The sequence below is a fragment of the Hyaena hyaena genome, unplaced genomic scaffold (genome assembly GCF_003009895.1).
Source record: "Hyaena hyaena isolate Hyena2069 unplaced genomic scaffold, ASM300989v1 scaffold_285, whole genome shotgun sequence".
Lineage (NCBI taxonomy): Eukaryota > Metazoa > Chordata > Mammalia > Carnivora > Hyaenidae > Hyaena > Hyaena hyaena.
The window spans coordinates 1,381,736-1,397,126 of record NW_024080917.1 but is presented as its reverse complement, the minus strand read 5'-3'; the positions used below and the strand labels follow the sequence as shown (position 1 = coordinate 1,397,126).

Genomic DNA, 15,391 nt, shown 5'->3' with positions numbered 1-15,391 from the left:
GGGGGTCCCACGGGACAGAAACGTTGGGTGTTCTGAGCAGATCAGTAAATGACACTCCCACTAAGGCTTTTGCCTGCTGCTGCTCTGGGTCTCCGTCCAGCTGAAGGCGGGGACGTGCCGAGCTTTTGCCAAACGGCGGTCAGAGGGGCACAAGCTCCGAGGAAGCGCCCTGGGTCCTGGGAACTCGTCTCGTGGCCCTGAGCTACCCAGGGCCTCCTCTGCGTCCACATGCGCGGCCCCTCCTGGGAATCGCGACTCAGCGCACTTGTCCGCAGTCCAAAGACTGCCAGGACGCCCCCGGGAGAGCCCGCCAGGTGTAAGGCGTCCTGACCTGACCAACAGGCCACGCGGGTGCTTTCCTCACACCCCCGACCCCCGCACTCAGCTTCACTGTGCGGCTAAAACCAACTGCTTCCCAAAAGTCCACATTCCCAGGATGAACCATAAGTAAATGATCTTGGCCCCACGCTGAGAAAGAACCAAAAAGAACACGAGAGCACATTTATTACCTCTGTGTCAAATCTTCCAAAATTGATAAGCCCCGGGCTGGACAGGTCCCACACGTTGCCATGGTAGATGCTCAGGACAAAGTTCAGGGTGAACGTGGAGATCATGGAAGCAAAGAACTGCAGGCAGAGCACGAGGCCTCAGATCCAAGCCCGGCAGCCACAGCCCCGAGGCTGGGGGGCTGGGCAGGGCCTTGCCGTCACTGAGGAGGTGCCTGGACACCCTCCCAAGGCGGCCATCGTGGCTGGGCGAGTGGCTCACAGCCTCGTGTGGATGAGTGTTGGGGCCACACCGGTGATGGAGCCGAGGGACGAGGTGTGCGGGATCTGGGGGTCCTGACAAGCGGGAGAACAGGGTGCAAACAAGGCCCGTGGCTGACGGCGGACGGCCAGCGGCTCAGGTCAAGTGACGGGCAGGGCCGAGCATAACAGATCCACAGAGCACACGGCTCCAGCAGCGCGACACGGAAGCCTCAGGGGCCGTCTCCCCTGGAGCCGGGGCCCAGCCAGGCAGCAGAGGCCAGGGACCGGCACTGCCTGACGTCGGTGAGGGAGCAGCCCTGTGCAGACACTTACTATCCTCCACGTCAAGAACTGGTTCCAGAAGGAGGCCCCCTCCTCCAAGCTGAACAGGACCCCACCTGGAAGGCAAGCAGCCCAGCACTGCCGTGCTCACCCAGACCCCAGGGGGTCCCGCGAGACCCCAGGGCCCTGAGACCGTGCCCACCCTCACCCCGAGCCGGGTCTGCAGATGCCAAGACTCCCCCTCCGCACAGTGGGCACGGTGGCCTCCCCGGTAAGGGCCGTCCTCCTCACCCACAGGGGCTCCAAATGCAGCGGACACTCCGGCCGCGGCTCCTGCCGAGACGAAGTCTCGCTTCTCCGTGTCTCTGCGGAAGTACTCGAAGATCTGCAGCAGGGAGAGACGGGGCGGAGGGGCTCAGCTAGCCTCCCCGAGGGCACCGCACCTAGACGGCGCCGAGGGCAGCCAGAGGCCACGAGCCAGGGCCCGACGGAGAGGGAAGCAGGGAGCAGGGGACTCGAAGGCGTCCCTGGACAGCCATCGACTTGCATTCACACAGATCACAGAGCTGCCGAGGTGACACACGCTGAACGCGCCCTTGCACACCAATACTGCGAGAGGGGACCGGGGACACCCATTCGCAGCGACGACGACACGTCAGTCGGCCTAAGAGACATGCGAGAGACTTGAAACCGCACCGAAAACCATGAACAAACAAACTGAAAACACGTGGACTTAAAAATAGAAGCGTCTCCTGCTGAAAAAAAACCAATGTCGGAATCCGCACGTCAACTCAGCGTGCTACCCTTTACAACGTGGTGCTTTCAGGGGAAAAGTGACAAAGTTGCTCTGAAACAGATCCCGGAATTAAGCCTCTTCAACACGTCCACGAGTCACTCGTGCCTCCGGGTCCCGCCTGCCTTGGGGACGGTGGCGGGGGCCCCAGGTCCAGGCGGAGCCTCCCGGGCAGGCCTGGTCGCCCATGTCAGGAGCAGAGGACTCACCTTGAAATCTCTCTTCAGCGACGTTGACCTCCCCTGGGAAATCCCGGCGGCGATCACAGAGCCCGAGTGAATCATCGGCCCCTCCTGGAAGCATGGCACAGCCGCCCTCAGACAAGCGTGGCTCCAGAGAGGACACCCTGGCCTCGGGGCGCAAGCTGAGTGCAGGGGCCTCGGGCTAGGGCGGCGCCACACCCGCTCCTTACCTTTCCCACTGCCAGGCCACCCACCACGGACAGGATCACTCCAGACACCTTGATCACGAGGGTCTAGAACACAAGGCAAGATATGTTGAGTCTGATTAAAGGCCACGCAGTCTGATTAAAATCCTGTGCAGAGCTGCAAACACAAAGCGACCCCAAGTACATGTCCAGCCCCGGCCCCACGAGAAGGCCGGCGGGGAGGCCCCCACACCACAGCGTACTCGTGTGTCCTGGGAGCAGGCGGCAGCGGGCGTGGTTCCCCTGGGCAAGCCCACGTGCATTCTTCTGCTGGCCACCTGCCAGGGACGCCGCCCACTGCCCGGCTACCAGTGCGGGCGCAACAGGGCAGAGGCCGCTCCTGGCGGCTCCGAGGAGGTGTCGCCCCCAGCGCACAGCTGCCGCCCCCAGGAGCACCCCTCTCTCCGGACGGCGTGGGATACCTTTGACTGAGGCAGGCCAACCAGACACCTGGAAATGACCATGGAGGAACCACGCTCCTGAGCCCCCCAACCTCCTCAGAAATGGGGTTTCAAGAACACTCAGCATGACAGACGCTAAGGACAATTTTAAGAACAAGAAAAGCGTCTCAGCAAGCGTAGCCCCCACTCTAACGTACCCGCGTGCAGAACTCAGGACACTGCCGTGACCCTGACAGATGCCCCGTTTCAGCCTATGTGCAGGACTTAAAATGCGTAAGAGAAAGCGTCACCGCCTCCCAAAGCAGATGACGTGGAACCTGTGCGCACGCTCGCGGCAGCACACTGAGTACATCTGGGCGAGTCCCCGGGTGCGGCGGGCAGGCCGGGAGCTCCCGACCCCATGGAGGACCCCCCCCCAGAGCGCCTGCTCCCAGCCTCGGGCCTCACCTTGAGCCGGACCACGTGCGGGATCTTTACCCCGTTGAGGAAGCACTTGATCTGGGGGATCCCGCTGCCAGCGGCAACTGGCTACAAGCAGACAGAGGCCAGTTCTCAGCTAGGGGTGAGGCACCACGGCTGCCACCGGGCCCAGGAGGACACGGCCCCACGGGGCCCGACGTGCGGGATAGCCGTCCATGAAGGGCTTCCTGCTCCTCCCCCAGGCAATGACCGCTGGGGTCAGCAGACCATGAGAGGGGTCGGGGAGGGAGAGGAACGGAGGGCCCAGGAGGCCACAAGGGGTGGGGGACGCAACAGGACAGACAGGAGACAGGCCACACCCCAGCTGAGGGCAGAGGGCAGGGGTGCCACTGCACAGCACCCCAGATAGAAGCTTCTGGATGCTACACCCCATAACAAGGGAGAAGCAGAGGAGGAGGTGGAGGAAGACAAGCTTCTGAGAGAAGCAGGGGACGCTCCCCCCCAGGCCAGCCCCACTGTCCTCGCCGCGCGGGGCAGGAATGGCACCCTGGGGCCGGGGGTGACTGGACGTTCAACGCCTGCGCCGGAGGCCCCGGCAGCATGGCCACGCCATTTGGCGCCCCGGCCGCGGCCTCCAGCGGCCCTACCTCCACAAAGGCGACGATTGCGGAGCCCACGAGCACGAACGCAGAGTTGAGCGTGGCCCACAGCAAAAGCGAGAAGGACAGCCCACCCCGCTCCGTGAACTTGTCGATGTCTGGGGCTCGTCAAGGAAGAGAACTCCCTGCTCAGCCCAGCCTCCGGAGCCCTGAGCACCAGGGGCAGCGCGCCGACCGGACTCATCACAGCCCAGCCGTGACAAAGGCCAGCGCGCAGCCACCCCTCCCCACAATGGCACACACGTGGGGCTCCCAGCCTTCACCGCCGGTAGACCCTCCTGTGCTGGGGACCGTGGACAAAGGATACTGTCCTTGACGACCTTGTACTTCAGGCCGGCCACATTCTCCACCACGATGTCAATGAAGCAGGCCACGAGGCCCGTGAGGATCCCGATCAGGGCGCAGATGACCCAGCGCTTCATCTCCACCGTCCGGAAGGCCTGTGGGGGAGGACGCCCATCAGAAGCGGCTGCGCCTGGGAGGCCCCCACTCACAGGCCACCACCCCAAACAGCAGGCCGTGCGTGGGACCCCACTTCCTGGGAGGCGGCCTCTGGTCAACATCTCCGAGGCGGTGGGCCTTCCCAACTGATACAATCAGCAGCTGACACCTTGGGCGCCTGGGCGGAGGCGGCCTCTGTCACCAACATGACATAGCCACACCCCTGCGGGGTCCTGTACTGGCGCCTCTTGCAGAAAAAGGAATGGAGGCTTTAGGATGCGAGGCTGGAGGACGGCGGTCGGGGTGGGAGCAGCACCAGGGCGGCGGTGCGGGCGCCCTTGCACACTCACCGTGTGGTTGATCCGTCGCTCCTCTTCCAGGAAGAGCTGGTTCTCGCTGTTGTCGTAGTCCAGGCTCTGCAGGGCCAGGGCGGCAGACACCACCATGCCTGACCCCATGCTCCAGAGTCACAGGGCGGGGGCGGGGCCTGCTGCAGGGCGGGCCCAGGGGCTGCAGGGGCGGGGCCTGCCGCGGGGCGGGGCCAAGGACTGCAGGGGCGGGGCCAGGGGCTGCAGGGGGCGGGCCCAGGGGCTGCCGGGGGGGGGCCCAGGGGCTGCCGGGGGCGGGCCCAGGGGCTGCCGGGGGCGGGCCCAGGGGCTGCGGGGCGGGGCCAGGGGAAGGAGGCCCACCTCGTACTTGAGGGACAGGAGCTTCTCATTGTGAGGGATCTCCTTGGGGAGCGGCTGAGGGGGCTCCAGGTCCTGCAGGGGAGATGCAGAACCACAAACTTGACAACCCAGCACGTTTAAGAAGAAACCACGGGGGGGGTGGGGGGCGCCTGGGTGGCAGTCAGTTAAATGTCCAACTTCGGCTCAGGTCATGATCTTGTGGTTTGCGGGTTCGAGCCCCGCGCCGGGCTCTGTGCTGACAGCTCAGAGCCTGGAGCTGCTTCGGATCCTGTGTCTCCCTCTCTCTCTGCCCCTCCCCTGCTTGTTCTCCTTCTCTCTTGATCTCTCAAAAACAAACATTATTAAAAATTTTTTCTTAAGATAGAAAGCACAAATGAGAAGGGGAGGCGACACATGCCCATCCGTTCCATGAAGCCAGCAGTCTCTGGACCCTAAAGCCGGACGAGGGTGCTACAAGACAGGAGAGCACAGGCCCCTGAGAATGCAGACGCCGAGTCCCGGACAAGGAAGCGGCACACTGGGCCCGTCGGCTCCCCGGCCAGGGCCAGTTTATCCCAGGGACACAAGGCTGGCCTCCAAAAATCGAGTAACGTCATGTTTGTGGAACCACGGAAAAGACACTATTGGTCTGTGTCCCAGGGGCTGGCACCCAGCTCTGAAATCCCGTGGCCTCTCTGCAGGGTGAGTTTTCTGTGTGCTAGAGAGACAGACGGGGGGCTGGTGCCAGAAAGACCGAGGCTGACAAGAGTGGGAACTCCCTGCTCCACTCCCAGAACTCTGACCTCTGGCAAGGGGGTGGGCGGTACGGGCTGGAGACCTCTGGGCAGGTGAATGGACACGAGGAGGTGCCGGGAGGGTGGCACCCCTGGGCAGGGCCTGGGGGCTCCAAGCCCCTTCCCTGTCCTTTGCGCTGTGCCTCTTCCCTCGTTTCTGAGAGTCACATCCTTCACAATGGACCAGTAAACGTGAGCGAGGGTTTCCCTGAGTTCTGGGAGCCGTTCCAGCCAATTATGGAGCCCAAGGGGGGGGGGCGTGAGAACCCTGACTTAGAACCGGTGGACCAGACGTACAGGTGACAGCCTGGATTTGTGACTGGCGTCGGAAAGGGGTGGTCCTGTGGCGCTGGGCCCTCAGCCCGGGGGTCCGTGCTGACACCCAGTGAGAGCGTCAGAACTGAGGTGTAGGACACGGGTTGGCATTCGCAGAGAACAAGAGACCTGTCTGGCACGGAAAAGCCACACACTCAGGTCGGAGGCGCTGTGAGTGAAACCGCTTCAGCGCCGCTTCCACAGGATAAAGGACAAAATGCACATGGTACCTCAGTAAATTCAGAAAAAGCATCTAATAAAAATGCAACGCTCCTTTGTGACAAAAATACGTCGCAGAGTAAGAGAAAGGGGCCCCCTCGACCCCGTCAAGACGTCAGTCACCAGCCTCGATGGTGAAGGGCTGAAGCTTCTCCCGGACGGTCAGGGAAAGACAAGGACGCTCGACAGCACCCCGGAGGCTCCGCCAGGGCCGTCAGGCCGCAAGAGACAGAAGGCACCAGAAGCGGGAAGGAAGAAATGAAACTCTATTTGCGGATGACGTATTTTGTATACACAAAGTCTCAAAAACAAACAAACCCTAAAAAAGTACTAAAACCAGTGACGCGTTCAGTAAGATTTCTGAAAGGTACGGGATGAGTACGCAAACATCAAATACGTCTCTAGCTGCCCGCGATGAAGCACCAGAAATAAAATTAAGAAGATTCTACTTACGCCGTCACCAAAAAGACAATAAATGAAGTGAAATTTGTCCCCTTAAATATGTTTCACAGAAGAAGCACAAGGCGCGTGTGCTGAAAGCACGACGCGCTATTGGGGGAGGCTGGAGATCGGAACGCGTGGATCGGCACACTGTGCTCAGAGCTCAGAGGACTAAGCACTAAGGAGGAGCGAGTCTCGAGCCGCCCCGGCCAGCATCTTCAAAGACACTGACACGCTTAAAACCCACACGGAAACGCAAAGGGTCGCCAGCAGCCAAAGTGACCCTGAAAAAGGAGAAGCAAGTTGGAGGACACTCACTTCCTAGTTTCAAACTCACACAAGCGCTGTAGTCCACCGGACAGTGTGGCTGCGGCACCAGGACACACACAGGCGTTGGTGGAGACGAGGGAGCCCAGAGCCTCACGTGCACCGCTGGCTTGTGCACATGGTGCCGAGACAGCTCGGGAGGGAAAGGGGATTTTCTGAGAAATGGTCCTGGGGAACTGAACTCCCACACGCAGAAGACTGAAGCTGTACCCTCACCTTCCATCTGACAAAATCAGTCAAAAATAGACTCAAGACCTAAAAGTACAGAACTCTCGAGGCACCTGGGTAGCTCAGTGGGTTGCACACAGATCTCAGCTCGGGTCATAATCCCGGGTTGTGGGATCAAACCCCAAGTAGGGCTCCATGTGGACGGTGAGGAGCCTGCTGGAGATTCTCTCTCTCTCTCTCTCTCTCTCTCTCTCTCTGCCTCTCCTCCACTCATATGCGTGTGCATGTGGGCACTCTCTCTCTCCCCCAAAACAAAATCTTTAAATCATAGAACTCTCAGAAGAAAACACAGGAGAAAATCTTCATGACCTTGGACTAGGCAGCGGCTCCTCAGATAAGGCAGCAAAAGCACAATGACAACAAATACAATCAACTGGAATTCATAAAAATTAAAGAATTCCTGTAAACCAATAATTAAAACACAAACAGCCCGATAAATACGGCAGGGAGTGGGAACAGACATCTCTGCAGAGAAGACACGGATGGCCACTGCCAGCCACCACCAGCCGGCACAGAAACACAGGTCGGGACCACGAGACGCAGAGGAGGAAATCAAAGGCAAGTCTGGGCGCCGGGCGGGCTCAGGAAACACCGGCACCTGCCGGACAGCCAGCAATGGGGGCAGGAGACAAGGACGTCACACTGTCCAAAAGTTCCTCGCCCCTGAGATCCTTGTCCCCAGGGGCCACATCCAGCCCACTGGAGGCCCCTCTCCCCCGTGGGGTGCTGGGTCCCCTGCCCTTTCCCCAGCTGTCCCACGCTCCCACAGGACACGCTGCACTCGCCATCTGCCCTCTGCTAGGTGGCACCTCCACAGGAGGAAGGGGTGGGTGGGGAGAGGTGAACGGGTGGGGAACGAGCCTGCCACTCACCGGGTTGAGCAGCTCATCATCCAGGTCCACGTTGCTCATCTGTCCGATCCGGAAAAATGCCGAACGTGGCGACTGGAAGCATGAGAGACGTCACAGGGTGGTCAGCCACACGAGGTGCCGTCCGCCCCCCCATGGCCACACGAGGTGCTGCCCCCCCCCGCACGGCCACACGAGGCGCCGTCCGCCCCCTGCCCTGCATGGCCACACGAGGTGCTGCCCTCCCCCCCCCGCATGGCCACACGAGGTGCTGCCCTCCCCCGCCACGGCCACACAAGGTGCAGTTGGCCTCCCCTCCCCCTGCCATCACACGGCCACACTGCGCCCAGGCCGCTCGGCCACATGAGGTGCCGTCCAGGCCCCCCTCCGCCACCACCGCACAGTCACGCTGGGCCCCAGAGGCCTGGCCCTCCTCTGCTCTACAGAGACTGCAGACACCTGTCAGCCCCTGGGAGCACAGGCCCCGCCCCATCCATCGTCCCGCGTCCTCTCATCTGGAGACGGAGGCTCTGGCAGGCGGGGACCTGTCACAGGCCTCCAGGCAGGCCCTCCAGACCTAGGTTCAGGGGTGCCTGCACCCCAGGGTGCCTCGGAAGCGGAGCCACGCTCCTGGGCCGGGGGGCAGGTCAGCCAGAGGACACATCGCCAGGCCCGTGGTTGCTCACCCACACGGCCCGGCCACGGCGGCAGCCCGGCCACCACCTCCCAGGGAACGCGTCTCAGGGTGGGGTACGTCACAAACACCACGTGGAACGTACTAGCACCGAAACGTGACTCGTGGCTTCTCTGACGTGCAAATGCGGCCGGGGGCCTGCGCTGCGCCCAGCACAGGGACGAATCGGACACCAGCCCCCCAGCCGGGGTTTGGGTCGCGTGCGGTCAGCGGAGGGCAGATGATCCTCTTCCTGACGGTCAGCAGCCACCCAGCGCTTCGTCATGAGGCGCCACCTCCTCCCGCCGTGTGGTCACGCGGGCGACCTGCCAGCTGCACCCTCACAGGGGCAGGAATGCGCGCACGACAACCGTACGATAGTGAGAGAGACGGGGCGCGTTCCCACGGCCTCTGTGCCAGTGAGTCATTACAAGCGTCCTGTTCCGTCATCCTTACTGCCATCGGTCTCTCACTTCAGTCCCGAGTGCGGGTTCAGGCACCCCGGGGCCCACGCTCACCCCACAGCGGGCCACGTCCCCGGGGGGATCCGTGCCGGGGTGCGGCTGGGCGCTTCCGTCCGCATACCGGCCGCAAGTACCAGCAAAATGGGGCTACTGGCAGAAACATCTGTTTCTCCCTTAAAAACAATCGGTGGCGCCCCCCAAACCACTGAATCCGGTGAGAGAGGCAGGACGGGGCTCTCCGGCCCGAGTGTCAGGCCACCCCCCTGGCCAGCAAGAGACCCCGGAGCTCGAGACAGCCATGGTCAGGAGGCGGCCTCGGCTCCGCAGACGGGACGCGTGTGACCCTGAGGGGCTCTGGGCCATGGCACGCAGCCGCAACCCTGACGGCGGCGACCCCCAGTGCACTTCCTTGGGCGCACGTCCGCGCACGCCAACCAGCCAGGCACACAGGGTGCAAAGATGCGCAGCCCGGCAGCGCAACGCCCGGGCGGGACTGAGAGTTGAAGAGAGAGGCACCTGGAGGCCGAGATCTGCGCCCCGACCCCGACCCGGCACATGGGGCCAAGTACTCACCAGCCATCACGAAAGGAGCTCACTCACAGCAGCAGTCAGCCCTCCGTGACAAGGGGCCCACAAAGCGCTTCCTCTGACGTCTAAATGGTGTGCGGGGGCCGGGCCACCGCCCGCCTCGCCTCGGGAGAGCTGGGCAAGAAGGGACGGCGGGCAGGGCTCCACGCTCAGTGACAGAGGCCGCCAGGCACGCACCGCAGACTGTGCCCCGGCAGAGCGTGCTGGACCCAGAGGGCGTGATGGCGCTGGAGGCGAAACCCCCTGGGCCCACAGCTTCCCCGCTCCTTTCCTGGCCTTCAAGGCTTCTTCCAGAAACAGCTTTTGTGGTGAGAAAAGCCATTTACTTGAAGTTCAGGGATTTATTTGACGCCGCATGTGTCTCTTTCTCTTAAACACGGGGAAGATGACTTCCGAGCTTCTCAAACTACGCACACACACAAAAGCTGGACAGGCTCTCTGGGGCGTGAGGACCCAAGATGACACGCTGTGCAGCCATGCTGACCTGACCCTCTGGAAAAGTCGGGCCTGGGGCACGAGAGCAGGTCGGGGGGTGGGAAGGGTGACGAGAGGCAGGACGGGGAGCCTCGTGCCAACGCACGTGCTCCGCACGGGGACTGTGGCGGTGCTCCCGCGGATGCACACGCGTGACGCACGGCGGGGAAGTGCCCACGGGCCCACTTGGGGTCCTGGTTTCAGCCGCGCTGCCGGGAGGGGGCCGGGGCGGTGGAGGGAATGGGGGCGGGGGGTGAGGAGGCGCACGGACACTCTCTGTGGGGGCTAATCAACTTCCTGTAAATCCATAGTTATTCTTAAAATTTTTAGAGACGGAAGCGCAAACGGGTCCGCGATGTGAGACCAGAGCCTTGGAGCGCCGGACAGACAGAGGGAAGAGGCCGCCTGCAGAGCGGGAGACCCCGGTACCGACGGCACACCCGAGGGGAGGTTACAACCCGAACGCGGAACAGCTCCTGCGAGACAACCATGGGAACAAACCGACTACAGAGTGGGCAGAGGCCGAGTACACGTCTCCAAAGGTGACACACGTATGGCCAGTGTGCACGTGACCACGTACTCGACATCAGCGACCACTAGAGACACGCACATACAAGCCACGAGATGCCAAGCGACGCCTGTCACAACAGCCCCCGTCAAAGCCCGGAGAGCCGTGAGCGTCGGCGAGGGGCCTGAGGTGCCCCCGCCCCATGCACCGGGGTTGCGACACGGGTACAATGGTACAGCAGCCGTGGGAGGCGGCCTGGCGGCTGCTCAGACAGCTCCACACAGGGTGACCACGGGACGCAGCAGCCCCACCACGGGCGTGCGCTGAGAAGAGATGAAAGCAGGGACCTGAAGAGACCCTCGCACACCCCGCTCACAGCACGGTGATTAGGCCACAGGGGTGAGGGGGGTAGGAACCCAAGTGTCCCTTGACAGATAAACCCACTTGGGCCCACATGTGCAAGAAGGAGGTTGATGCTGCGCTGCGCTCCGGCACAGAGGAACCATAGGTGCGTTATGCTGAGAAAGCGGCCACAGCAGCGTGGCCGCACTCACACACAGCAGGGGTTCTGCCCGGGCCTACACACACGGGAAGTAGAGGCTGGGCACTGGGGTGGGGGGACTGGGTGCCAGTTTCAGTTGTGCAAGCCGGCGAGTTCCCCGATGGGCGGCGGGGACGGTTGCACAACGTGAATGCATCTGACACCACCGAGCCGCGTGCTTAAGACGGGGTATGGCGCCAACTCCTGTCCCCCGTCCTCCCTCCGACGGAGAGCAGGTGCCCAAGGCGCGTGCTCCGCAGGGAGGGCACAGCCGCGGCGGCCGGGGGCGCACAGGCAGGGCGCAAACCTGCGGGAGCCTGTGAGGACCGGGCGTGCGGGGTCAGGGGGGCAAGGGGGCCTGCAGGCTGAGCCCCAGCGAGGAGTGAGCGCGCAGAGGGGGCGGCGGACGGCGGGGGGCATGGTCTGGGTGGGAGACTCCCAGGACCTCCTGTCTAGGCCTCGGCCCGGTCCTGTCCCTCGGCTCTCCGGCCTGCGTCCTTAGTGACGGCGGGGGTCTGGCCCACCCACAGCGACCCTGCCTAGACGGCACCGAAGGCAGGAGGGACACGGACCTGGGGAGTCGCCGGGGAGGGCCGTGGGGCAGCCGGCCCGGACCCCCCAAGGTGGGGCCGCGCAGACAGAAAGGGGGAACGGGACGAGGACGCTGAAGCACAGGGACTTCCGGGAGGAAGTGACAGGGTGCCGGGAAGCACCGAGGACAGAGACGGGGGGGAAGGGGCTCCAGGACTCAAGGGGCGGGTGAGGGCAATGGAGGACCCGCCCTGGCACCTGCCCTGCACACCCCGCCCCAGCCCCTGGCACTCTCCGGCTACGGTCCGCGGCCCCAGGTCACCAGGGACGACACGGAGGTGACCCAGCTCCCAGAGGCGATCCCCAGGACCCATCTGCACGCTAACCTGAGGGTCCTGCCCCGCCTCCCCGACCCTACGGTGGTGTCTCAGGCGGAGCCTCCCAAAGCCCAGGTCGCCGGAAAAGGCCTGCGTTTACAAACCCTGCAAACACCCCGCCCCCTGCGCCCGAAGCTTCTGTTTCTGCCTCAGATTTTCCCGCATAACAGTTCTCGAAACACTCCGCTTCCCGCTGGCCACACACGCAATCATGACCTGCGGGCTCGCCACACCCTCCTCTTGTTCCAGCAGAACAGCAGTGACTCGCTGGTAACTCGGCCGCACCCCACGCTCTGGCCCCACGGGTCCAGGGGCTGCCGAAGGGGACAGCAGCCCACAGGTGGCTCAGAACTGCCCGCTCCAGGGCAGAAGGAGGCTGAGCTCAGGCTGGTGGCCAGTACGTCCCGCCCCCTGTGCCCACTCCCCACAGGCACGGAGCCACACTGCACGCACCGCCCAGAGCAGCGGGAGCATGGCAGGTGACGCACGCGCCACAGAGGCACCACCGCCACCATCCGACTCTGGATATGCTGCGATAAACCCCAAGGGGCCAGGGTGGGGTGGTGGCCAAGATAACCTCCCGTGTCTGATTCACTAGAACGTTCCTGCAGGCTGGTCATTGGCCTGGGGTGTCATTTTGGTCCAAATGGCCTTGGACCGAGAGCTGCCGTCTGCCGCAGCGCCAGGGCACCCCTGGGCCTAACGGGGAGCTCAGCCTGCAGGCCCGGAGCAGACCGTCCCAGCAGAAGCCGCCAGCAGAGCCACTCCATAAACAACCACCCAAGGACAGGCACGTCGGCGCCGCTGTGCCCAACGCTAAGACTCCCGAGAGCAGTCGTCACCTTTCCCAGCGTGTGGCCTGCCTGAGGCTCTTGTGCTCATCAAGACTGGAACCAGATGGGACCTCTCCTGTCTTTGCCCCCCCCCCCGCCAGTCCTCACAGAGCAGCGGGCCCGTCTGATGGCACATGGATGGCATGAGCCTGCAGCTAGTTGGCAGGAAGCCACCTCGCACACCTCTGTCCCCGGCACACTGCACACAGCCAGGCACTGGGTTCGTGTGTGATAAATGTCCGTCCTAATTGCTTAAGAGATGCCAGTCTGTTATCGCCTAACACAAATGAACCAAAAATCCTGCAAACGTTTTTTTTGGGGGGAATAGTTTTTTTTTTAAAGATTTCAAACGGCTCTTAAAAAAAAAAAAAGCCAACTCCTGTGTCTATTTGCAAAGGGAAGTGGGAAACCCCAAGCATGCTCACTCTCGAGATAAACCCAAATTCCACCTCAGAGTTTCCAACTTCTTTACCTGTTGACCCTTAAAGCTAGTCTTATGCTTCCATTTCGTAGGCCCCGGGTTACTCTCTTTTAGAAAAAAAAAAAAAAAAAAGAAACGATTTTCCAAGAAGAAAACGATAAGCTATACCCTCCCACCTCCAAACGACCCACTTCAGATCCCTTCTCCTATGGACACAGAGAGTATTTCAACATAAGATTCCCCTCGAAGGGCAGCCATGGGCTTCCGCTGCCTGGTGCATCTCCAGGGACTGGGGTAGAGCAGAGACAAGCCCTAGAGAAAGAGCCGGCGGTTCGGGTCCTTCCTCATCTTTAAACACTGTCCAAATGTTTAAAAGACAGATCTAGAACAAGAAAGGAAAAGCTAAATAGACATAAAAATAGAATAAGAGCAAGCAACGGATAAGATGGGTTCACGAGCCCCAAATCAACATGACACCCATAAATTCGTTTAAAGACCTCACTGCATCGCGCTGTGCTCAACACCCCGCAACCACCCTGACCTGCTTCCAGCGTCTGTGGGCGCGGCCGGTTTCGGTTCACTGCTAAGGGCACCTAGGGAGACACCCGTCGTCCCGAGCTCGCCCTGCGCTGACCCCTGCAGGGGAGGGGCGCACAGAGTTCCCCGCTGCCACCGAAACCCGTGCAGCCGGAAGCTCCCCCACCCCACTCGTCACCGGCCCCGAGCTCCCCCCCAGGACTCCAGCACCCCAGGGCCCAGGATCCAGGCGACGCTGCCATTTTCCAAAGCGGCGCCTGAACACGCTCTGGAAGCGTCCGCGCCTCGGCCGCCCCGTCTCGAGCAGGGGGACGGCCAGACCACCGATGCACCCGCCGCGCTCCGGGCCACCGCCGACCGAGCGCCCCCTCGCCCGCCCGAGCCGCTGACCCGCGACTCGCAGCGGCCGGGCCTGGGGCGCGCCCGGCTCCCGGCGGCAGGGGTGCCGAGGCGCGGGCGCGGGCCCGGGGCTCCCCCGGCGCAGGGTCTCACCTGACGCGCGGCCGCGGGCCCGGCCCCGTTCAGCAGCGGCGCGCCCTCGCCGGCTGGCGCCCCGGGCCGCGCCGTCCTCCGCAGCAGCGGCGCCGCCTCGTCGTCGTCCAGGTCGCGGCCGGACCACGACACTTTCTTGGACACGTTGGCCATGGCCAGCGGCGGCCGGACCGGTCCGGGGAAGCGCGGCGGCCGGGTGTTTGTTCTCGTGACCAGCGCCGCGGCCACGTGACCCGGGGGACCGGTCCACGTGACCCGCGACGGTGGCCGCGCAGGGTCGCGCGCGCGGGGCCTTCTGGGAGTTGTGGTCCCGCGCCGCCCCCGGCGCCTCTCGAGGTGGAGGGGCCTCCGCAGCCGCTGAGGTCGGCGACGAGGGCGCTGCCCGCGCGGGCGCTGGGGGGACCGACGGCGATCCGGCCTTCGAGGACGGATCACGGCAGGAACGGGAAGGAGAGCCGGCTTCCCGCGGACGAGACCGGAGGAAGGGAGAGGAGCGCGGGAGGAAGGACCGGTGGACACCTGGCCGCCGGGCTGCCGGGAGAGTGACCGCTCGCCGGCGCCCGCGAGGCATGTGGCCCCTGTGGCATTGCTACAGAATCACGGGGGGAGTCGCACACACCCTAGCCGGGGGCCTCTGCTAAGCTGCTAGGCAGCTCTGTTCCACAAAGGGCTGGGACTGCCCACTGACACAGGATGGACGCGACAGGGCAGACGAAGGCTCCCGACCGCCCTTACCTCACGGGCACAGCTGGCAAAGCTCGAGTGTGCCCTGTGCGGGGTGGTAGGACAGCCCGGTTCAGTGCCCGAGGCTGAGAGCATTGCCTTGGGGTCACCGCCGGGAAGGTCCTTGTTCTCAGGAGATGCATGACCTATGCAGGTGGATGGCTTGGTCATCCTAACGACAGGTGGCCACTGACAGAGAGGACAAAATGGAGCAGAA

At 63.2% G+C, this 15,391-nt stretch overlaps 1 protein-coding gene across 4 annotated transcripts in view; it reads right to left on the bottom strand.

Moving 5' to 3' along the window:
* The window catches only part of CLCN7 (chloride voltage-gated channel 7), a 24,576-nt gene extending 9,185 nt beyond the window's left edge, over positions 1-15,391 (bottom strand). The window contains exons 1-12 of one of the 4 annotated variants that reach the window (XM_039246657.1): positions 15,187-15,391; positions 8,037-8,108; positions 4,862-4,933; positions 4,523-4,588; positions 4,039-4,171; positions 3,720-3,829; positions 3,100-3,180; positions 2,237-2,299; positions 2,034-2,117; positions 1,323-1,416; positions 1,083-1,147; positions 510-626 (exon numbers count right to left, since the gene is read on the bottom strand). In XM_039246657.1, the coding sequence (XP_039102588.1) occupies positions 510-626; positions 1,083-1,147; positions 1,323-1,416; positions 2,034-2,117; positions 2,237-2,299; positions 3,100-3,180; positions 3,720-3,829; positions 4,039-4,171; positions 4,523-4,588; positions 4,862-4,933; positions 8,037-8,108; positions 15,187-15,345 (1,116 nt within the window). In that variant the 5' untranslated portion in view covers positions 15,346-15,391. Of the gene's footprint in view, positions 1-509; positions 627-1,082; positions 1,148-1,322; positions 1,417-2,033; positions 2,118-2,236; positions 2,300-3,099; positions 3,181-3,719; positions 3,830-4,038; positions 4,172-4,522; positions 4,589-4,861; positions 4,934-8,036; positions 8,109-13,963; positions 14,036-14,451; positions 14,655-15,186 lie in introns of those variants that run through there. The other 3 variants (XM_039246658.1, XM_039246660.1, XM_039246659.1) reach the window with 3 other exon arrangements.